General features: G+C 45.3%; 1 protein-coding gene across 2 annotated transcripts in view; it reads left to right on the plus strand.

Moving 5' to 3' along the window:
- VANGL1 (VANGL planar cell polarity protein 1) overlaps window positions 1–24,766 on the plus strand; it is a 44,793-nt gene that overhangs the window by 10,461 nt on the left and 9,566 nt on the right. The window contains exons 3-6 of one of the 2 annotated variants that reach the window (XM_035141198.3): window positions 1,326–1,452; window positions 3,842–4,449; window positions 19,409–19,542; window positions 22,660–22,792. In XM_035141198.3, the coding sequence (XP_034997089.2) occupies window positions 1,326–1,452; window positions 3,842–4,449; window positions 19,409–19,542; window positions 22,660–22,792 (1,002 nt within the window). The remainder of the gene's footprint in view (window positions 1–1,325; window positions 1,453–3,841; window positions 4,450–19,408; window positions 19,543–22,659; window positions 22,793–24,766) is intronic. The other variant, XM_035141199.3, reaches the window with a different exon arrangement.

A 24,766-nucleotide genomic window follows, 5' to 3' on the forward strand; every position in this document is an offset into this window, starting at 1 on the left:
GGAGTCTTCTCTTCTCATGAGGTGGTCAAAGTATTGGAGCCTCAGCTTCACGATCTGTCCTTCCAGTGAGCACTCAGGGCTGATTTCCTTCAGAATGGATAGGTTTGATCTTCTTGCAGTCCATGGGACTCTCGAGAGTCTCCTCCAGCACCATAATTCAAAAGCATCAATTCTTTGGCCATCATTATATACCTGGAATAAGTGTTCTGGAATCTGTTCCTTCAGTGCTAGAGAAGGAACATTTTCTTGCTTCTTCTAGCCACCATGGTTGACTGCTAGTCACAGGGATGCCCAAGTGAGGAAGATAAATTAAGTCAAAACCACAGTCAATCAAGTAAATGTTGGACTTGCAGGGTATTAGCTATTCTACGGTAAGGCTTTAGGCAGCTCTGAGGGAGGGAAAAGTTACTTTGTCGTACTTAAATTTGTCAAGTCAAGAAACTGTAAAGAAAAGTTTTTTAAAAGGAATGAAATTATATGATTGTAATGTTGGGCTTTCCCCCAGTTTGACAGCCCCAGTGCAGTACAACTTACTGCCTGACCAGAAGTTCTCTGTCTTGGGTATGTTTTGAACCTTGGACAAGAGAGAAATTTAAGATTTGGCTGCCAGCGATGGTTAGCGTATGTGTGGGTTGGTGCGAGATTCCAGTTCTTTGCAGATGGGAGAATTTGAGCCTGCCAAGAATCCCATCCTGCTGCGGCTTCCCTTGCGGGGTGTGTGTGTGTGTTTGTGTATATAGACTCCTAAGTGAGAGCTGTCAACCAGATTCCAGAATATTTGAAGGGCTTGCCATGTCCTCAGAAGTGCTTGTTGAAGGCAGCAGATTATGGATGACCTGTTGCCAGTGAGGACACCGAAGGTTAATGAAATAAGATCTCCTCAGATCTTCCTTACCGAGGTGATACTTCAGAGCAATGCTATACTGCACTTCCTTCGTAATCTTAAACCTCCTCCTGAGGAATTGGGTGGCTATGCAACGTGGCCCTCTCTCTCTCTTCTTGGGAACACTTGAAAAGCCTTTGCATGCCAATTAGTTTTATTTCATTGACATTTGCATATATGTGTGTGTGCATGCGTGCAGTGCTATTTTTCTAGAAAAAGAGGTGCCAGAACTCACCATGAACACCTCCCTCGTTCTCTTAGATTAGAATATCAAGAGGTATTGGAACTGAGTTCTGACAAGTTCTGTCTGAAAAAAAAGCCCTGTGTATATGTATATGTGTGTATATATATATATGTATATTTGCTTTTCTACTGTTCGTTGAAGGACAGAACAATCAGCATGTGAAACATGTTCTCCTTTTTATTTTTTAAATGGAAAAAGAAGTCGGGACAGGCACAAATCACCACGAAGTAAAGATGGAAGCCGATCGGAGAAGTCTGTTACCATTCAAGCGCCAACAGCAGAGCCATTGCTGGGGAATGATTCTTCTCGGGCAGAAGAAGCTCAGGTAAGGAGCAAGGAAGGTGAGCAGCAGAGTGTGGGCTGCAGGTGCAGGATTTTGTTGGCAATGAATATCTTGGCACCTTGCTATTATTACTGTGTTTTTCAGGCTGATGTCATTTCAGGTGTGGCAGCAATATGCTTAGATTAACTCTTGATTTTTGTTGCCGACATGCTCCTGATATGACATTTTTTTGGCAAAGGCTGTCACAGAATTGCCTTGGAAGCTTTAGAAGCTATCAGCTGTTCATGCCTACCTTCAAAGGTCGCAGACTTGGAATATTTAAATGTGCCTAAATGCTTTTGACCAACGCTCCAGTGTCCGCTTGTAATCTGAGTTATTCTTGACACAGGATGCTGCACTATAAATAGCACATATTTGAAAAATATATTTCAACTGATCTGTCTGGGTGGACTGACTGCTAATGGCTTCCATAGGAGCTGATGCTTTCTGACTGCAAACGAAAATAGCACAACTCATTTCTCCTGTACCGCTCACTAGAGACTTCAGAACTGATTCACATTCTCTGTCTCTCTCTTTCTCTCTTAACACACACTCTTCTGCCTTGTTGCGGTAATCTCTGGTGAGGCACACTTGGATGGGAATCTTGTTATTTGAATCTAACAGATGTTCGGTTTCTTTGCCACTCCCGGTAAACCTGACTTTTAAACAAAACAAGCCAACCAAGCCCTTAGTAATCAAACAACTAAATGTGTCCTGGACCTGACAGCCAAGGTAATTCAGTACAGAGATGGACTCGCATTTGAGAGATTGCCTCATCTCTGCCTCGAACTTGCCTTGGACAAGTCTTTTGCCATCTTTTAAAATAAGACTTCCAATGGCTTGCCTTAAAGGAAAAGTGCTTTGGCTGTGGAAAAGTTTACCAGTATGCAAGATTCACCTTGCATATGGTAACTTGCAAAAGTTCTCTAATCCAAAAATGTTTTGCAGATTGCTAAAGGGCAAAGGGGAAGCAGTGGCTGGCTTATTGCCATCTTTCTGTGTAGTTTCATTGGCCTTTGGCTAAGATGACGTGGGGTGAAAGATCTGCCAATTATATGTACCATCGGAAGTTTACTGCAATTTGGAGAGCATTGGAGTAAGCGAAAGACCTTTGGCAATCTAATTTCCTAAATGCCAGTTCTATTTCAGATCCATACTTGGCAGGCTAAATGTCTTGACACCTAGAACAGGATTACATGGGCAGAGCACAACAGCGGTGATTTTACCTGGCACTATCTTTGGTAGACTTTCCTAGCTAAACATTGCAGGATAGCAAAGCTTCTGCCACTGGCTACTTGCTATGACTACAGTGGCAAAGGAAACTTCCCAGTGAGTAGAGTGTTGGATGATCCAGGTTTAAATCCTCAGCTGTGAAAATCCTTAGGGCTAATCCTTAGCTTTGGGCTAATCATCATGTCTATCTCACAACTGGCTGCTAGGATAAAATGGATGAGGGACAGAAACAACGGCAGTGCTTGCACATCTTAAGAAACTTGACTTTCTGTGAATAAGCCTGATGACTCCTTCCCTGGAGAGAGTGGAATAAACAAACAGAACTCTTGGATTCCCATTTTGTGGCTCCCTAAGCCACAAACCTGAGCCATAGTTTGGTGTTGACTTGTTGATCATGACTTGTTACGGAGCAACAAACCATGGCCCATGGTTCAGATGTAATGGGGAGGGCAAGATTTCCTGGTTTGTGTATCCTGCTCACACCACAGGAGGAACAAAGTACTGTAAGAGCTATCGGGCAATGTGTGCTCTGCTTGCTCTTAGTAAACCACGCTAAACCCAAAAGACTGGCTTTATTGCGATGTGCAAATTCTCCTAGGAGGAAGGCAGGAATAATTATTTTTAAAAATAGTTTGTAATGATGACACCTCACAGTTTTGTTTGGTAAGTAGTGTATTAGGCCTGTTAATTGTTGTTCCTCGTAACACTATCTTTTAACTATGTGACTCGTCAACTGGCCAAATCTTTTTTGACCGCTCAGATGTCAAGTTCAAGCGCTGAGAGATGAGTAACTGGCTGAGATGTTTCAAGTGAAGTATGTTCTTCACAAAAGTAAAGCTAACGACGAGAGTATGGAAGGAAGTATGCAGTGTGCCGTAATCCCAGGTGGCTTTGAGGACAGTCAGTATTGGGGAACATCCTATGGAAAGGCTTTTGCCTATTTCTCCAGGGCGTCCTATTCAGTGTGGGGAAGCCATAAATGGAGAGGGCATGGCTTGCTCTGGTCTCTTATCAGCCGTGTGGCCTCATACGCCCATGCATCTTGACTGGGGGATTGGAGGCCCTGAACTAGCCCTCTTCGCCTGCAAAACAAGGGCCATCTGAGAGTGTCCTGACTACAGGAGTTGCTTATGAATGTGTTCTCTTCTTTTCCGCTTAGGATGACAACTGGGGTGAGACCACAACAGCCATCACAGGTACCTCTGAACATAGCATGTCCCAGGAGGACATTTCCAGGATCAGCAAGGACTTGGAGGACAGCGTTGGCGTAGAGTGCAAGCGCTATTTTCTCTTGACGTTGGCTGCTGTCCTGGGACTCCTCGTCTTCCTCACCCCTATTGCCTTCATTCTGCTCCCGCAGATCCTGCGGAGGACTGAGTTAGAGCCATGTGGCACGGCTTGTGAGGGGCTCTTCATCTCTGTGGCTTTCAAACTCCTCATCCTCTTGATTGGCACCTGGGCTCTCTTCTTCCGCCAGCCCAAGGCTGACCTCCCCAGGGTGTTTGTATTTCGCGCCCTCATTTTGGTCCTCATGTTTCTGCTGGTGTTTTCTTACTGGCTCTTTTATGGCGTCCGCATTTTGGAATCCAAGGACATCAATTACCAGGGGATTGTACAGTTTGCTGTGTCGCTGGTGGATGCTCTTCTTTTTGTCCACTATCTCGCCATTGTGGTGCTGGAACTGAGGCAGCTGCAACCAATGTTCACGGTCAAGGTGGTTCGATCGACAGATGGAGAATCACGCTATTATAGCCTGGGACACTTGAGGTAGGTCAAAGTAGATTTGGGAAGCCAGAGCAGCAATTTGCATTTAATCTACTTCCTGCTTTATTTTTTTAAGGTGGGCTTCCCCCCCCCCCTTTAAATAGATACAAAACTTAAACTGGAGCCAGAAGAGAAATAGAATCTCCCCTTTTTAATTTTGGTCTTTAGCTCAATTTCTGTAGCCCGTTTACATGTACAGTCGTACTTCGGAAGGCGAACGGAATCAGTTCCGGAAGTCCGTTCAACTTCCAAAATGTTCGGAAACCAAGGCGCAGCTTCCGATTGGCTGCAGGAAGCTCCTGCAGCCAATCGGAAGCTGAGGAAGTCGCATCAGGCTTCGGGTTCCAAAGAACGTTTGCACTTCCGGGTTTGCGGCATTCGGGAGCCAAAGCATTCGACTTGCAAGGCGTTCGGGATAACCCACCAGCTCCATAGTGACCCATGCATATAGCACCGATGTCCGAAAAAAGAGAGCCCTACCCTTATTGGTTTCCATGCAATTTGGGGCTACCTACTGCACAAGCTCTTTCTTCTTCTCTGGTGGGGGCAGGATGCCCTTGATAGCACTGGGCAGCCTCTTACCTGAGGAGAACTTTGAAAGTGTGGTTGTCGGCTTTCTCTCTCACTCTCAGCCAGCACTGCAGCCAAGGTGGCATTAGGTGCTGATGTTCTCTGTCCTTTACAGTTTCGCAGCTGTACAATCTAAAGGTAGTAAGGGAGGTGTGGCAGCAACATGGAGCAGCAACCAGTGGTGCTGCTTAGTAAGTATGCAGGGTTAGAAGCTTCATATCTGTTCTGAATGGAAGACGCACCAGTCGGTGAGGAACAAAAATGCCATGTTCTGCCTGTTTGGTTAGATCAGGGGAAGGGAACAGTTGGCTTTCCAATGGCCAGAGATGGTGGGACTTGGAGTCCAAAAACTTCTGGAGGAAGAGCCCCATGTTGCTGGACAGCAGGTGCCGGGTTGAATGTTTGAATGCTCGCCTAGATAAAATGCTATCTCCACATCCAAAGCATGGCATGTTGAGGAAAAGGCTAACCTAGAACCTTCCCTGTGATTTTGTGTGTGTATGTTTGTAGCGCTATTTTGTTGCATTTTGTTTCTATGTCACACACACACACACACACACACACACACACACACAGGGTTTGCATATAACAGTTCAACTTTGGACTTCTGGGCTCCCCCCCCCCTCGTTTTAAGACGTGATCTGCAGATTATGCTGAGTATATACCTGGACTGTACCATTTCAGATTGCAGGATGTATGGGGTTAAACATCCCATGTAAAACATTTTATTTATGTAGTAAACTAGCACATTAGAACAGGTACTATAGTCGTAGCCCTTGCTGTGATTTGTTCAGTTTATTACATCTGGGAAGTCTATGTACATGAGGAAACTCTCAGAAAGTTCTCTTCCCCCAAACTCGCACATATGCCACCTGAAATGGAATTGCCCAAATTCCGCCGCCACACTTTGTGCAGTAATGTGTCACATCAGCATTTAGATGAACCTGTTTAAACAAAAAAGCAAAAAACTGGCAAAGGACGAATCAGTCTAAACTCTGGGTGTGGCTAACATACCAGCTGGGGTAAAATTGAGCTGAAGCTGTGCTCTTTTGTGTGTGTGTCCTCGTTTTCTTCTCTTTCCCCCCAAAGTGTGTTGCTCCGGAGAAGCACATCAGGTGTCGAGAGGCATAGTAAGGCTTGGATCAGATTTGCTGTAGCTCAGGAGTTTGAAATCATAAGCTGCAGTTGGAAATGGGAAACAAAAGCGGGGACAGAGGGAAAATCTCATTCTTTGAATGAGCAATGGAGGGTATTGTAATAAGAGGTTGCATGGACCGTAAAATTGCGTTTGGTTTCAGAACATTTTCACACAAGGTTTTTCAGGTATACACCTAAAACCACGTAACAGGCACATGTATAATCCCAAGTACACATGAACGAGCCAGAATTGGCTGCAGTTTTCTGTTGTCTGTACATTTGCCGACAAACCCGGTCTATGCCTCTGCTTATTCTGGACTATTACTTTGGTTCATTACCAACCTTCAAGAGGGTGTACCTTTGTTTTCTAGTCTTTCAATCTGTCATTTTCTCCTCTGCCCATTGTCCATTCATGCTAGTCTAGATGCCTCAGGGGAATAATGGGTTAGAGAGATGCACAATAATTATTTGTCTGTAAACATGAGTGACTAAAGTTCCCTTCAGGTACTACTGTCTTAACATTTCCATTTCCACTGTGTGTCTTTCTCCTCCTCGCACACTGACAAGTGAATTGTTGTAAGAGCAAGCTGCAGTCAAGCAATGTAATTAAGATCATAGAATCGTAGCATTGGGGGGGGACCCCAAGGGCCATCTAGTCAACTCCCCGGCAAATGGACATTTCTTTGTGGCAGCCGCAGCCCAGGCATTTGGCGCCTAGCTTATATATCTGAGTTTTTAATTCTGCTTTCAGGTGCCTGCTTGATTGTGGCTTAGTGCCACTTTCTTGATTCCTTGGAAGGGACATGAGGTTGCTGAGAATGTGAATCATTTGTGTTGGTTCTCTTAGGATGGCTGCTGTTTGGTCTTCACTTTGTATTTGTACATTGCTGGATCTCACTAGTACAGGAATCCCCACCAGGGCATCCCCAGGCACCAGTTTGGTGGCCCTTGTGCATTTTTTATATTATTTTTTTCTTTTAATTGCAGGCACTTCCTTCACCTGTGGAGGGGCTTTTCTTTCTTTTTTTGGTGGGGTGGTCAATTATGCTGTGTATGTGTGCGTCTCAGAGAGATGCACTTGGGCAAAAAGAGAGGGAAAGACGTATATGCAACTGTATAGTGCAGGCATCCCCAAACTGCGGCCCTCCAGATGTTTTGGCCTACAACTCCCATGATCCCTAGCTAACAGGACCAGTGGTCAGGGAAGATGGGAATTGTAGTCCAAAACATCTGGAGGGCCTAAGTTTGGGGGTGCCTGGTATAGTGTATGACGGAGAGATGCATGTGCTGCTAGTAAGCTTTTCCCTATGCAATAGGGAAGGTTTACAATTTTCCTCTCCCTGCAATTCCCCTTGTGCTGAGAGTGGCAAAAAGGGGGCTGGGCTGAAGAACCAAGTTAATCTTTATATGCTGCCCGGCCCCTTCCTACTGCTTGACTGATCAATAGGCGGGTGCATTATTGGCCATGTAAGCGGAGGCAGCAGCCCAGAAATAGCCCAAGCAGCAGAGATCGCACAAGAAATAAGGGAAAGGCATGTTTCTTGGACACTACATGCTACCCAGAGAATGTGCATACAGTCATACCTCATGTTGCGTCCGCTTCAGGTTGCGTGTTTTCGTCTTGTGTCCCGCCGCAACCCGGAAGTACCGGAACAGGTTACTTCCGGGTTTCGCCGCTTGCGCATGCACAGAAGCACTGAAACACGCTGTGCGCAGACATGCTTCAGCTTACGTCAGTTCTGTGTTACGAACGGGCCTCCGGAACGGATCCCGTCCATAACACGAGGTTCCACTGTACTGCTAGGAGAATCTACAAAATGCATTGCAGATAGCGTACTTTCCCTAAGGCCTGTTTGGAATTACAGCATATGTGATGCCAGGTGTGGGAAAGTCGAGACGTAATTGCCAGTGTGCAATCAGGAGACTTGAAGTGCGCACTGGCTTGTGCATTGGCAAGAGAAAGCCGGTTTTGGCTCTACTCAATCAGCTAAGGGGCAATAGGGCCTAAAGCTTGAGGCGCTTTAAAGCACCTCACAGGGCTCTTTACAAGCCCTGCATAGTGCTTTGAAGTACCTGACTTTGGGACTTCAGGGTGCTCAATCCTGGTGGATCAGACCAGAGGCACCTGAGTGCAACAGTGCTTTCAACAGCAGTATGCCTTTTCTCTTTTTCTCCTATTCAGTGTCCCTGCAGTCCACACTGTTCAAAGCCCAGCATGTGCCGAGTGCAAAGGAAACTCTATAGGATGCTGTCTTGGATCTCCATAAGGTGTAATGAATGACCTGGCCGTTCACTGGCATTGCTGGGTGAACATGAGTGGGCTTTTAATTCCCTCCAGTTCCAACAGATCTTATTCTCAAAGGTTCATAGGGTTGCAGCCCCCAGTTCAACTTTTCTTGAAAAATTGCTTAAGCTCCTTTGAACTTTTCTGTAATGCGTGCCTTTGGGTTGGATTCAGTCTGACCCCTTTGTTTTCCTCCCCCATGGTTTTGATTTATGGACTACTTAAAATGAGGCTGCATTTTAAATTCTAAATTTTAATATTGTATTTTAATCTGTATTTTAATTAATTGTTTCCTTTTCTTTTATGTCTTATTGTAATTTTATTGGGGTTAGCAGCCCTGAGCCCGGTTTTGACTGGGGAGGGCGGGGTATAAATAAAAAATTGTTTATATTATTATTATTTTACTATATATAAAGACCAGTTTGGCTCAGAATAAAGCATTTACTGTTCTAGATTTGTGGATAAGCACTGCCACTGAGAAAAAAGTAAGTTGGCTACTAGAGCTTAATTTTCAACTAAGCATTTTATCTGTTCGTTTTCCTCCTTGGTGCTTCTTCTTCTTGTCTCCCCTGTATTGACCTCTCAAGTTTATCAATAGAAAATGCTTCTAGTTCAGCAATGTCAGTTGGTGGTTTGGGAAGAGCAGTTGAAATAACAGCTGACTTAGTACAGCTTGTTGGTCCTGCCTTGTGTGCAAGTGTAGTGCAAAAAGAGGTTTGCCATGCTGGCTGCACTCTTTGGAAGCCTTTCCAGATCAGGAGTTTGAAATTGTTTCTGTGGCCAGCAGTTTCCTGAGGAATTTGGGCTGCTTTAACTAAGGCACTAAAATGTTTAAAACTAAATAAATAAAAAGCTTAACTGGAAGTTCTCGGTCTGTTAAGAAAGATGCACCCTCAAAACTAAAGGATTAAGAATATCAGCACCTCATTTTTTGTATTCTTTTTGAAAATATAAGAGCTTCAAGATGCTTTCACAACCCCCTGAACATTTCACATACCTCATGCTTACCCTGAGAAGTGTAAAGCATTTTGCCTTAGGATTAATTCCTCCTTTCTAAGCCCCTCCTAATGACCAAATCAATAGTCATGCTTGATTTATAAACAGTGTAACTTGAGGATACTCTGGCGAGACTTGAGAAGACTGTTTAATCTTGAGAAGTTTATTTGAAAGATTAACGGCCCCATCTCCTTCCGGGTCTTTTCTGTGTGTCAGATTCTGCTTCTCTCAGCAGAGTAATGGCAGAAGCTGCGCCTGCCAAACTCCTCTCTTCCTGCCTGCAGTCAAACAGTGAGGGCTCGTCTCGTCCACCCAGGGCCGGATTTTAGGTTTGATGAGACCCTAAGCTACTGAAGGTAATGGGGCACTTTATATGTCCAGCTGCCCTTTGTCAACAACAAATTGTCGCTGTTTTTTTGCGTTGAATATATGCTATGGTAATTTATGGACCAAATAGATATCTAAAGCCATTTGCACATAACAAAATATGTATTTCATCAAAGTAATTGTTGAAAAGTCCATGCAGAATGCAAAGTCCATGCAGAATGTAGGCACGCTATATATAGAAATGAGCAAACCAGTGATATTTTAGGGAGCAAGCTGGCAGGAGGGGCCCATTACTTACATCATAGGAGCTGTTGCTGTATGTAGGTTTTATTTTATTTGTTTTTTTATCTTATATTTTGGAAATGCACATCTAGTTTTTTTTTTCCTTTAATTTTTTTTGGGCCCCCCAAGAGAGTGGAGCCCTAAGCTTCTTTAGCTTATACATACATCCGGCACTGCGTCTACCCCTCTGTTTGCCCTGCTGCTTTCCCCAAGGAAACCTGCAATTTACCGCTGAATCAGGCCAAATGGCAATTAGGTTTCCCATGGATTGCATTCAGTGGTAGACAGTGTGTTTTTCTGGGGGAAGCTGTGGCGTAAACACAAACTGCTTACAGGGGTGTCAAACTCAAATTCATCGGGGGCCGCATCAGCAGTTTGGTCACCCTCAAAGGGCCGGTTGTATCTGTAGGACTATGTGTCCACTCTTTATTATCGTAAATTATTGTCACTGCATTCAATTATTACTGTTTTTTTGTAATAATGTAAGTAATAACTAGCTAGGAAAGCAGAAACATAGTCAGAATAATGGCAAGTAGATATTCAAATGTACAATTATTGTACAATTTATTGAAAAATGATTTTTGGTAACTGCACTGGGTGGTGAAGGCTCGCTAGGGTTTCATGCAGGACCTTTGCAGAGCTACTAGTACCTGGAGATGCTGGGGTCCTTCTGCATGCAGGACAGATGTTCTGCCAGTGAGCCACCACCCTTCACCAAAGGGACTGGCTGAGGTTGACTCACTGGAGCTGCTCTCCTGGTTCCAGGGTTTAAGGGCCAGAAGTATAAAGCAGAATCCTATGTTTCTGAGGAGAGGGAGAGGGAGAGGGAGAGGGAGGGGAGGGAGTGAGGAAGGAAGGAGGGAGTGGGAGGGAGAGAGGAAGGAAGGAAGGAAGGAAAGAGGGGAGAGAAAGAAGAGTAGGAAATAAGGAAGAGAATAAAGAAGGAAAGAAAAAGAAAGAGGGAGAGAAGACGGAAAGGGAGAAAGAAGGAAGGAAGTAGAGGGAAAGAAAGAATAAGAATGAGGGAGAGGAAGAAAGAAAGGGAAGGGGGGGGGGTCGCCGCCTTGATTCAGCGCCAGAAAAGAGCGCGAAGGGACCCAGGGGCAAAAAGCATTTCCCCGCCCCCAGCTGTTTGTCGGCACTTTGTTGGCGCGGCGCTTCAGCAGCAAGGTCCCACTGCTGGGTCCCGCTGGCTGGGGCGCTCGGCGGGCCACATGACGAGGTCTGGCGGGCCGGATTTGGCCCCCGGGCCTTGTGTTTGACACCCGTGGCTTAGACCCATGCTTTCTAGGCATGGGGCAATGTGAAGTGTGGACGAGCCCTGGCTGTTTCTTCTATCCAAATTGCCGATCCATAAAGCTCATTTCTTGCTCAATGCACTCTTGTCTTTTTGCACATACAGAGTTGCTCTGGAAGTGACCCTCCTCTGTGCCGGAAACTTTTGAATATCAATATGTTTTGGATCCCTTCCATACTTTGGGGGAAAGTGCGTGGATTTGCCCTTAGTAAACTGTCTTTCAAAAAAATACTCTCTCTGTGCTTCTCATGGAAAAGGGTGGTGGTGGTAAACAAAACAAATGCAGGGTGTATATATAATTTTTAAAAGGTGGAATAAATTTGTATGCACAAGACTTTCCAGCACTCCTGGCACCTGATGCAGCTTTAGAACAGCACATACTACTATAGGTGCCGCCTTACTTGCCAGATCATGCTCTGACATGACCCACTTGCTGAGTTCACTGCAAGAAGGGGAAATGCTGATGCTCGAGTCTACTAGTACAGCAGTGGGCTAGACAAGACTGAAGCAAGTTGTTGCAACGTCAAAGTGAAATTGCATGCCTGCTTCTGAAACACCCCATTAAAAAAATCAAAAGATTTATAGCCCAGCAAGCCTGGTTTTCTACAACCATTATGCATGGTATCATAAGTTTTGCCTTCTTAATTACTGTGAAAGGACAATTGGTTGGTGGCCAGGGAGTTCAAAAAAGAACATTGCAGAACAATTCTGTAGGTGTCTATTCAGAAGTAAACCTAATTGGGTTCAATATAGCTTAAAGGTAAAGGCACCCCTGACCATTAGGTCCAGTCGCGGACGACTATGGGGTTGCATGCTCATCTCGCTCTATAGGTCAAGGGAGCCGGCGTTGGTCTGCAGACAGCTTCCGGGTGATGTGGCCAGTATGACTAAGCCGCTTCTGGTGTACCAGAGCAGCGCATGGAAACGCCGTTTACCTTCCCACCGGAGCAGTACCTATTTATCTACTTGCACTTTGACGTGCTTTCAAACTGCTAGGTGGGCAGGAGCTGGGACTGAACAACAGGAGCTCACCCTGTCGCAGGGATTCGAACTGCCGACCTTCTGATCTGCAAGGCTAGGCTCTGTGGTTTAGACCACAACGCCACCCGCATATATAGCATAAGTGCCCAGGCGAGTCCCCATAGGTCAATCCTACCCACGAGAGGAAAGCCATTCAGACAGCACACATTTCCTTGCCCTTATCAAAGCTTCTTCTTTCTAATGCAATAGTTGGCACAGTGGGACAAATATCTTACAAAAATGCTTCCAGCGACACATATTTTGAAGCCTGAGGTGGGAAATCCAACTTTCTTTTACTTCATCCCCATGCTGTGGGCTCCCCCCCCCCAAATACATTTAATAACACTGCCTATGATGTTCTCTCCAATGCACCAGTAAAGATAGATAACAGATTTCTTCAATATAATGTGGTGTTCCTTAACAATCACAGGGTCGTTTCCATATTTACTTTATCATGCTCCTGTTCTGTTCTAGGTGCCTCACACACAGCTGCTATGTGCAGTCTCTCTGCTTTCCTTGCATGCTGCCGAGGTACATAAACCTCTGACATAAACCTCCCAGGCGGTTTCCCTTTGAAGCATAACAAACCTCTTAAAGGGATATCACCACATCTCCCTCTTTTTTATATAATAATACTAAAAACTGATAAACAAAAATGCATTTCAGTAATAGTAACACATGATCACTTTCAGCGAGTCCGTCTGGCTTCTTATGACCCTGTTGGACCTCCCTTAGCTGTACGGTATTTCAGTTTCTGGTGCCTATTTTCTCATACTGTTTTGTTTTGCTGGGTTTTGGGGAGTTGTTTCTCTGCCTTCTTCCCCCGTCATGGATTTGAGTCCCTCATTTGGTGCGGAGTGGTGTGGGTCGTCCACAATTGCTTCTGAGTGAATAATGATGATGATGATGAAAATGAATCAGTAGGAGATGCCTTCTCTTCCATCGTAAAGGAAGGTTCATGGGGTGTAATCGCCTCATATGATATTGAAGCCACTTGGTGGTGGGACACTGTCTGTTTCCCCCTTTGGATTCCCATTCCTATTTGAACTCAGCACATAATTTTCTTTCAGTGATAGCAAGTCTTTGGTACCCTTATCATACAGTCATACCTCGGTTTAAGTACGCTTCGGTTTGAGTACTTTCAGTTTAAGTACTCCGCGGACCCGCCTGGAACGGATTAATCCACTTCCCATTACTTTCAGTAAGACAGGAGTGCCTGGCGTGCTATGGTCCATGGGGTCACGAAGAGTCGGACACGACTAAATGACTAAACAACAACAACAACAACATTACTTTCAGTGGGAAAGTTCGCTGCAGGTTAAGTACAGACTTCTGGGACCAATTGTGTACTTAAACGGAGGTACCACTATATTACCATTTTCCCTCAGCCTTGCACAGATTTTTGCATGGATAGATGTCAGTGTCACATTAACCTTGCAGTGCAAAATGTTTCACAAGCTGAGCATAAGCCTAATGGAAGCCTCTTAAAACAGCAGCTTCCACAGAGTGAGTTAAAAGTGCACAGCTTTGCCCTTTCCCTAACTAGGAGCACCTGCCCAAACCCTGCAGATTCTTTCCAAGTGAAGAAACACCTGGCACCTGCCATACCCCCAGAGTTCATCCCTTGTGGGAATGAGAAAATGATAGACCTGTTCAGTTGTTTGGGATCCAGGCATAACAGCAGGCAACTTTTTCTCACAATTACTAAAGGATGCACCCAGGGAGCTGGCTCTTCTGCCTTTCAACAGTGGCCAGTGCAGTTAGTCTGCCTAGCTCCTCTTTCAGCCTTTTCCTTATGGCTAGGGGCACATTTCTTGAGACAGGAGTGGTAGGTGTGTAAACTTTTTCTCCTATGGTGTTTGCTCTCTTAATCACGCTTAGGTCTCGGCATGCTTTTAACCGTATGATGGGGGTAATCTTCAAAGTTTTTAGATTAATCTTCTTGTACTCTAAATAGAGAGGCTTGACTTGCATTTTGTAACTTCACTGTGTGGCCCCCATGTCTACCTTAAATGTTGCCGTGTCGAGGGAAATGATTTGGTCTTGTGATGTTTCATCCTCTTGCAGCTTGCCAGTACAGAAATCTTCCCCACCCTCACCCCTGCAGTCGCTGTCTTCATCATGCAGGGCATGAACTCTCCGTTGGTGATACTGCATGTTATGGCTTTAATTGCAGAGCCTTGAAAATAGTGCATCTGCTTGCATATGTTGCGGCGTATTCTGGGCACTTAATGGGCGCATGAAGGCAGCCGCATTTAGTGCAGTTTTTTTCTGTTTCCTTCCTTGTGTCTTGCTCCAGTTGCTTGCTTCCACTTGGAGCTCTCAGTTTTGTCTTGGTTCTGCATGGACTTGTGGGGTGGTGCTTTCCAAATTCCTAGGACTTCTCTAGGGTCCTGCTTGCCTTGTAATGTTTGCATTCCCTAATAATTGGGAATATTTTTAAGGGAATTTTGTGGGATTTAAAAATTAATTAATTATATGAAGATTTAGATAGTAGTATCAGATGAATATGTTAAATGGGGAAAACTGCTGAAGTTGGGATTGAAATGGACTCGGGAAGGGAGGGACGGGGAAGTCGAAGTTATGTAAAGAATATTAGATAAGATTGAATATTTTTCTTTTTGTTTTCTTTTTATTTTTTTCTTTTCTATGGTTTTTTGTATGCTCTTTTTTCTCTTTTTTGTAGTTTAAATTTTTATGTTATGATAAATGTTTTAAGTTGAAAATCTTCAATAAAAATTATTTCCAAAAATAAAATAAAATAATGTTTGCATTCCCTGCACTGTTGCTTCGGCTGTTTTGCAAATTCTGAATGCCTTTTCCAATGCGAGCTCATGATCTTCCAGCAGTCTTTTCTGGATGCTGTTGTCTTTGATTCCTAATACATACTTGCTGCTCTCTTAGGCAGGTTTCAGTTAACTCTCCATAATTGCATGTTTCCGTAGCAGGCTGAGAACAGCCACAAAAGCCTCAACCGTTTCTCTCTCTCTGCTCTGATTTTGAATGTACAGTACAATGTTCAAAGATCTCATTGCTTTTAGGGAGGCAGTTTTCCTCAAACCTTTCCTGCGCTAACTTGTAGTTAAGTTTTTTTTCCCAGTGGCAGAACGTTGTAAGCCCAATTGTATAGATAAGTTGCTTCTATGTCCACTACATTGAGAAAGAAAGGGAGCTGTCTTCTGTGCATCATCCATTTCTGTTTTTACCCGGCATCACATAGGCTTGTTTAAAACGTTGCCAGCCTTCTGCTTCATTGCTGGAGAGGCTCAGTATATAGTTGGTAGTCCTAAATCAACATTCTTACTTTTCCATGAAGTTTCTTCTCTTCTAACGCGACGGGCTTTTCTGGAGACACCCTCCTCCTGCTTCCATTTTCTCAGATGCACCTATAAAGTCTGGTACCAGATTTCTTCAATATAATGTTGTTTCATTTATTTAACTATCCGGAGGGTGTGTGTGTGTCATGTCACTATTTGCCTTCTCATGGTTCTGTTCTGGGCGCCTCTCACACAGCTCCCACCTACAGTCTCCCTTCACCCCCCACCCCACCTGGCCCCAAAATATAACAGACCTCTTAAAAGGGACATCGCCACACTTGCTTTTAATGGCACTGAAACTCGGTTATATGAAGTGGCTGCCTCAGTTTGACGTCTTTTAGACCTGGATAGGCTGGAAAGGGCTTGTCTGTTATATTAGAGATGTTATCCTCGAGAATTGTAGAGTTGGAAGGGACCCTGGGGATCGTCTAGTCTAGGAATATGCAGCTGTCACATATGGGGATCAAACCTGCAACCTTGGCGTTCTCAGAACCTTGCTCTGACCATCTGAGCTATCCCTGTTGCTTTTAGCAACAGAAATTAGTCTGGAAATTAGCATGGAAAGAGAGAGCTAACATGTGGCATTAATAACCCACAGTAACCTAGACTAAATTAATCTAATAACTTTTAGAGCAGCCTGGTGTCCACCTTTCTCCCTGTTTTCATTCATTAGCTGAACGCCTTTGCAAGCTTTTCTCTCTGCTGAGATGGTTTCCATTCTCTGCTACCTCTTGGTAGTGTTTGCTCATAGAAGTGAATGCCTGTGTGGGAAGAGAAGGGTGTGTACATGCGCTAATGTTGGTGGTGGTGGGGGGAGGTTCCCATTCCTTTATGGCTCATAACATGCAGCCGGCAAAGCTGAGTTACAAAGGGTGGTGCTTCTCCTTGATGTGGGTAGGAACGTTTAAGCAATGCAGCCCCAGGGGTCTGTTTCAGGCATGTGCTCATTCTGCAAATGATTGTGACCTTTCTGGTTTTCTTGTTGGTGCCGTCCATGTAATTAAGGTCTGCTCCTCCTTGCATTTCAGCTGCCGCCTCTTCTTTAGTGGGCAAAGGAGCAAGTAAAAAAAAAGGGAGGGGGTTTAGAAAACCAGGAGGATCGACATAGGGTGGTGACAGTCACAGGGATTAGCCACAGCAATGTGTGGCAGGGCCAGCTAGTATTTATAATGAAAAAGCTTGGTAACTGTGTCCACAGTGTTACCTCTGGTTGTGAACGGGATCCATTCATGAGCAGCACGCAACCCGTGTCTGTGCTTCTGCGCACGTGCGGGTCACAATTCAGCGCTTCTGCACATGCACATGACGTCATTTGACGCTTCTGCGCATGTGCGAACCTCCGAACCCGGAAGTAACCCTTTCTGTTACTTCCGGCTTCGGCGCATTCGTAACCTGTGTTGTACGCAACCCGCAGCATTCGTATCCAGAGGTATGACTGTATTTTATAAGATATTAAATTAATAAAGAAGTATAATCATTGCATGTGTGAGGAGTTTAAGATACTGGAATAATACATATAAATATGTATATACTAAGGGCTGTGACCCTATTTGCTTCTCTTGCCAGCCACAGCTTCCCGCCAAAAGAAAGTATTTCTTTGAACATAGTGCATAGTTGAGCTATGGAATTTGCCCCTGTAGGGGACAATGATGGCCACCAACGTATTTGGCTTTAAAAGAGGATTGGAGAAACCCATGGAGGAAAAGGCTCTCAGTGGTTACTAGCTGTGATGGCTATGCTCTGCCTCCAGCTGTAATTCTTCCGAATACCAGTTGCTAGAAACCACAGGACAGGAGAGTGTTTTTATGCTCAGATTTCTCACAGGTATCTCATAGGTCACTGTGAGAACAGCATGCAGGACTAGATAGATGGGCCATGGGCCTGATCCAGCAGGCTCTTCCTTCCTTTACACCTCCCCAACCCACCGTATCTCCATGGCTCACCTGAGCTGCTTACCTGCCCATATCTCTGTCCTCTGGTTCCCTCCTCCTCACCTTGCCTGGGCTGCTTACCTCCATCCTCCAGACCCCTCCTCCTTGCCTCGCCTACCACCCTGATCACCCACCTGCGTCTCCATCCTTCAGATTGCTCTCCCTCACCTGGGCTGCTTGCCTGGTCCACTTGCTTGCTCGCTTCCCACATATCCATCCTCTGGCTCCCTTCTCACCTCACCTGTGCCTTCATGTTTGTCCTCCAGATACCCCCTCCTCTCTTCACCTTGCCTCACCTGGGTTGCCCTCTCAGTGGACCAGCAGCTCTCCATACTGTAGGTCCCTTCCAACGCTACTGTTTTAGGATTCTATTATTTTATCACCTGCCTGTGGCCAAGAACACTGCGGCATGATTATATCCTTACAGTTTTATTAGAGAGAAAGCTATCATAGTAATTAATATAGAATAGATAATATATGTATCAATACAATGAAAATAAAAAGCAACCAGTACAAAACTATTAGGACTTTTAAAGTTGCAAATGATGTTACCAAGCTTTGTTATCAATAGTTGTATGAACAAATGATTTGATTTGCCTCTGAAGTTTTAAAATAAAGGAAAAGGGAGAACTATGAGCCAAAATGGTGAAAGACCACCACCAATAATAAAATTATTATTACTTGATCTCTCAGTAATTATAGCTTAAAACAGCTGCAAGTAATCCCCCTCCCTGCCCCCAAATTAGGTTGGTGTTAAGATGCTAAGAGAGGGAAGGTTTAACCCAGGGGTCAGCAAACTTTTTCAGCAGGCGGCCAGTCCACTGTCCCTCAGACCTTGTGGGGGGGCGGACTATATTTTGAAAAAAAATATGAATGAATTCCTATGCCCCACAAATAACCCAGAGATGCATTATAAATAAAAGGACACATTCTACTCATGTAAAAATATGCTGATTCCTGATCCGCGGGCCAGATTTAGAAGGCGATTGGGCCGCATCTGGCCCCCGGGCCTTAGTTTGGGGACCCTTGGTTTAACATTTCTCCTGAACACTTCTCCTGATCTAAATCATACGTGATACCTATATGTGGCTCCTCTGGGAAACACATAACTTTTGATCAGGAAAATTGTAGTATCCTTATGTGTAGGGGGAAGGGTTAAAAAAAAAATTCCATGCTGCTGCAGCCACACCCAAACCCTCCCCCTAACTCACAGAGAGAATTTCTTAAAAAAATTAAAACAGCAGCAGCAACAACAACAACACAGCCCTGTCCTCTAATTACAAGAAGCTGGATAAAAAGCAGTGTTTGAGGAGGCTTATGAGAAGCATTACTGATGGGTACTCTGGCTCATACACTCAACAGCATTGAAGTTACGTGGTGGGGGTGGAATATGCTTCTTGGAAGGCTGAGTCTTTCACTGAACCAGTTTGATGGCGAGAAATTGAAAGGCACAATGGTGGCTCTTCAGACACAATGCATAAACAAGTTAAAAACGGCTGCTTTATTCTCCTGGCACTATAATGAGTAGACTTGAGGTGACCTAGGCAGCTTTCCCCAACCTTGGGTCCCCAGATTTTGCTCCCATTATCCCTGACCACTGGTCCTGCTGGCTAGGGCTGATGGGCATTGTAATCTAACAACAGAAAGTCTTTATGTGAGTTAGGGTTAAAATGAAGGCTTTCCTTGGGTTTGTGCTTGCCAAAATACAGAGACTATGGAAATTGTTCTCATATAATGTGGTTTTCATGAACTACATTTTTAATATATATATATATATATTTCTCCCCATTTCTCTTTCCAGTATCCAGCGTGCTGCTTTAGTCGTTCTGGAAAATTACTACAGAGACTTTTCTGTCTACAACCCGCTGTTGTTAACAGCTTCCAAAGCACGTGCAGAGAAGCACATGGCGGGTCTGAAGGTCTACAATGTCGATGGTAGGTTGAGAGAGGGCAGATTAATTGATGGGAATGTTTGGAAGCTGCTCTATGTCCTTTCCCCCCTTCCCTTGCCTCTATTATGATCCTGGGTTGAAGCTTCCAGCTTACTTTTCACATGCTGAGAGATAGATTTTGGATGATGGACACAGAGCATCCTTACCCCTCCTTGAGGATAATTGAGCCCCCAAAAGACTGCCTGGTGCCGCCTGTTGATGTCCACACATTGGCATGACCATCTGGAGGGAAGAGCTGCTCACAGATAGGCTTCTACCTGCAAAATATCACACCAATGTGTGGATCTCTGTAGCTGAGACTGGACAGCATGCCCAAAGACAGAGATGTGCAAAGTTTCCAATAATCATCTGGTGCTCCCATTACATGAGTATTGCATGATGAGGGTCTTGTATTTCTCCGCCTTGCCCAAATGTAATGTTTACAGGTAGGGGCCCTTGACCAAAAAGTACTAAACAGCTCAGAGTCACCTGAGCACTTAATTTCATGGCACACATTTCTCTCTCTCCCTGCCCCGTCTCAACATTAACACTCACCTCCTTGATACCATAAGGCAGAGTTGGGGAAGCCAGGGCCCTTCAGATGTAGTTAGACTAATAATTCCCATCGCCCTTGACCATTGGCCACACTGGCTGGCGCTGATGGTAGTTGAGTCAAACAGTGTCTGTAGGGCTCCAAATCAACTGCTTCTGCTCCAAGCTGTGGCCATAGGCAAGCTAGTTCCCCCTAAAGATGCTGGTGAACTTCTCCACACTTGGACTTGGTGAAGAATGTGGAGCTTGCCTTACAGCAGTGATCATCTCAGCTCAAAATCTGAATCAGAGATGAAATCCTTGCTTTTGTCCCACCAGCCATTGGCCCTAAACCCCCTCTCCCTTTTCTAACAAGCAGTTGTGGAAACAGCCGGTGCACAGGGAAAGGGTCAACCTTTCCCCATTCCTTCCTCTCACTTCTTCACTCTTGGGTGCTAGGTGTCAAGACCAGGGAGCTATGGGTGCTCCAGCCACCTTGGGAGACTTACCCATCTTCCATTCCCCTCTCTTGCCTTAATTTTGCTTTTTGTTTTTATTTTCCAGCTCAACCATAGCCATCATTTCTAGGTTTGCAAAAGGGATCCTTTTGACCAGATTTTGGCTAGCCTATGGGCAATATTCACACACACACACCCCGGAATTTCTAGTGCCCCCCCCCATTAGGCCGCAACAACTTGGCTTCTTTTTAATTTTGTGTGTGTGTGTCAAGCAGCAGGGGACACTGTTGAGCAATGTGGTTTCAACCCCTCCATCAAGACCAGGCTGTCTGCAGGTCCTCCCGGCACTCTGCTGAGTGTGTGTATGTCTCGGCCTGCCTTCTAGCCTTCCTGTCTGTACATCCCCTGCCACTGCTGCGTGGAAGTGAATGTGTGGACATCTGCCTGTGCATATGGGTGGTGAATGTGTGCTGGTCACACCCACCGCTGGCATGCAGACCTTGGATGCATGGTCAATGGGGTCCTCGAATGGTTAGCCGCCGCAGCTTTAGCCTCTTTAACCCCTTCTTTCTGGAGTGAAAATGAGACACTCCCATAAAAAACTGGGCAAATCCAGGACTCTTGCGTGGCTGTGATTAGGAAGCAACATGCTTCTCTGTCCACCCCCATCAAAGGCAAGGAGCAAACAACAGTTCCTGTCTTTGGCATTCAGTATGAACCCAGAAGTTCCTTCTCCAGTTTAATGAGATGAGTTCATTTCTTATATCTCTGCCCTCAACACTTTGCTAGTCGAGGAAACTCACACGGCCATTTTGACCTTTTTTCAAAATGACAAGCATACTGTTCTTTTCGTTTACAGAATGTCTACCGTTTATATACTTCTGCACGTTGCTTCTTTTGTTAAAAATGAGATGGTGGTGCTCATATAATGATAAAAGTTCTGTGGGTGCCAGCACAAAATGGCTGCCACGGGCAGCAAAAGAAGAGGTGTCAGTACTCTGTACCATTGAGTACTGTCACAAAAAGCCCTGCTTCTTCTGTATGGCCAGGAAGCCTTCTCAGTACATGGAAAAGATGATCTTATTTTGGGGTGGGCCCATTTTGCTTCCAATTGGTGCACACCAACCAGAGCTCGCTCTCAAAAGGGGTCTGTCCCTCCCATCACCTCCCCCACCCCTAACGGGGAGATGTGAAAGATCCCAGGACAAAAGCAGTTTGTACATCTCCCCCTTCCCTATTTAGGATGAGAGCCAAACTATAGATGTGATGGGAGACCTGGACACATTTGAGGAGGGACCATAGCCTTCCCCAGAGAGCTGGACAGCACATGCCTTGCATACAGAGTATCCTGGGTTCATTCCCTGGCATTTTTTAAAAAAAGGATTCCAAGGCTTGGAATAGTCCTTGGAGAGCCATTGAAGGTTGGAGCAGACAACTGCTCCAGACCCAGGGGTATAGGGCAGCACCCCATGGCCTGCTTGTCTGGTAGGCGCCATCTTGCTTTACCGTGTCTGTTTCTGCCTAAAAAATTTTTCACCGGTTTTGAGAAGTTTATTTTGTCTGGCACTGCTTCGCTTTGTTTTTTGTCCGTCTCATGTCACTTGATGTTCTTATTTTCTGTCTTTTTTTTCCTTTTGAATCTCTCCCTCCCCTCCTCTCCCCTCCCTCCCTCCCGTTTTTTCCTTTCACACTCCCTCTTTCTTGTCGCTGAATTGCCATGTGCTCCAGCTGCCCTTGTGGCCAAACTGAAAATGCATTTAGCAGATGGTAAGTAGCATCTTTGGTGTATGTGTCCTCTGTCTTAAGTGTATTCACTCAGTTCCAGTTCTGTGTTGCTGCTGTATCTTTCCGTAAAAGTTGGTTATACGGTGCTTACATCTAAGTTTCCTTTCCCGGTTTACATTTTGTTCTGCTGATTTCAGTACGCCAGGGAAAAAACATCCCCTTACTGCACAGCCGCACCCCAAGGGAATATTTGTGGTCGGAAAGTATTTTTCCATTTAGGAATAAGGGGGGAAATGAAAGGTGGTGTTAGGTTATCACCCTTGTTGGCAAGCTGATGGGCAAAGACGGATTCTTCTTTTTAAAATGCTTTTCTTTCTTAATTCTCAGTCTTTCTGCTCTCTTTCAAGGGCCAGATAACAGTGCTGCTGGGCAGTCCAGGGCCATGATCGCTGCTGCAGCTCACCGCAGAGACTCCAGTCACAATGAGCTCTATTACGAAGAAGCAGACCACGAGCGGAGGGTCCGAAAACGTCGAGCAAGGCAAGAATTTTATCTGCAGGCCAACCTCAGGAGATGATACAATTCTTCCTCAGTCTGGAATGGGAGTGGGGATGGTACAGAGTTCCTCTTTATTTATTAAATTTATATACCACCCTTCTATCAAAAGATCTCAGGGTGGCTCACAGAAGAAAATACAAGATAAAACGCAAGTAAATGATTACAACAAAGCAATACCCCCCCCCCTTTCCCACAGATACATTTAAGAGGCTGTAGGATAGGCCTGGTTGGATAGGAATGCTTTTGCCTGGCACCTAAAAATATATAATGAAGGTGCCAGGCAAACCCTCCTGAGGAGAGCATTCCACAAATGGGGAGCCACTACATAAAAGGCCCGTTCTCATGTTGCCACCCTCCGAACCTCACATGGAAGGCACATACAAAGGGGCCCCGGATGATGAATGCAGAGTCCAGGATGGTTTATATGGGGAGAAACAGTCCTTGAGGAATTGCAGTCCTGAGCTGTTCAAGGCTTTTATAGGTCAAAATCAACACTTTGTATTGGGCCCGGAAACTAATTGGTAGCTAGTGCAGTCGGGCCAGGATTGGTGTGCTATGCTCAAACCACTTATACCCATCCCAATAGATGTGTGCTGCGCCCTTAACTGGGGAAGAGAAATGAGAGAGACCCGTGCCAAGCAAGATGAAATGGCAAAAGCCATTGCATGTTCCAAAAGGCTGCTGGGACTAGAGTGGAGTGCATGGCTCAGCCCAGCTGGCCGGCTTGGGAAATGACAACACACACCTGAGTTTCCCAGGCTTGGGCAAAATGGAATGTCTTTCCCTTGCGGACTGGACTCACAGCTTCTCTGGTATGTCCAGGAGGTAGCCAATGTGCTGCAAAGCAAGAACGGAGGGATGGAACAGGGTTGGGGTTAGACATAGTTCCTAGCTAAAGTGGAGATAGTGGGATGGGCTGTCCTCACCGTGCTATCTTCCCAGAGCATTCAGATTTCTCTCTGCTAGCGCAGGCAGGGTGATGCTACTGCAGCTTGCCATATACTTGATAACCCCCCTGCTTTTTGCAATCCACGACAAGCAGCAACACTAGGAAGTCTCTGGTGGCCCACCAAGCGCTTAAATCACAGCTAATGGGCTGTGTTTGGCCTGGCTGATCACAAGTGCTTACAGTAAATCCTTCCCATTTTTGACCTGCTCAGTGCCCCTTCCCACAGCTATTAAAGTGTTTCTAGCAGCACATCCAACCTTGCTAAGAGCTTGTGTGAAAGCTCCTGGCTGAAAGAGTTTAACTTGCCAGATCTGCCTCTAACTAGATGGCCTCAGGCTGTCTCTCTTAGACCTTTCCCTAGTCTACTACAGTCGTACCTCAGAAGTTGAACAGAATCTGTTCCGGAAGTTTGCTCGACTTCCAAAACATTCGGAAACCAAGGCATGGCTCCCATTGGCTGCAGGAAGCTCCGGAAGCCGCACCAGACATTCGAGTTCCAAAGAACATTAGCAAACCGGAACACTCACTTCCAGATTTGCAGCGTTCTGATACAACTCTCAAGGTGTTTGACTTCTGAGGCACCACTGTATATGGGTTTTTTATAAGGCTTACAACACAGTAATGCGTTCACAGCGCTTTGAACACAAAGCGGTTGGAGAGTGTTAAGTGTTCTTCAGTTGTTTGTGATAACCAACCTGTCTTTGCTGCGTACACGTCGTTCGCTCACAAAACGCAGAGTACAAGTAACACAGGTTACTGCAATGCCACAAGGAACTTGGGGTCCATCTCATCCACAGAGGCTCCGGAAATGAAATCCTGCTATTGCCAAGCTCAGATTTTTCTTTAAAAGGCAGGATCTGCCTCGATATCCATACTATGAAGCTACCTGATGGCAAAATTATTTTCCACCACAAGAATATATATTTAACCATGTGCACTGCGGAAACAGAAAAGGGGGGCAGGGAAATGAAAAGGTTGAGGATTCTAGAGCAGGCCAATCACCAGAG

The sequence above is a fragment of the Zootoca vivipara genome, chromosome 15, assembly GCF_965207765.1.
Source record: "Zootoca vivipara chromosome 15, rZooViv2.hap1.1, whole genome shotgun sequence".
Classification (NCBI taxonomy): Eukaryota; Metazoa; Chordata; class Lepidosauria; order Squamata; family Lacertidae; genus Zootoca; species Zootoca vivipara.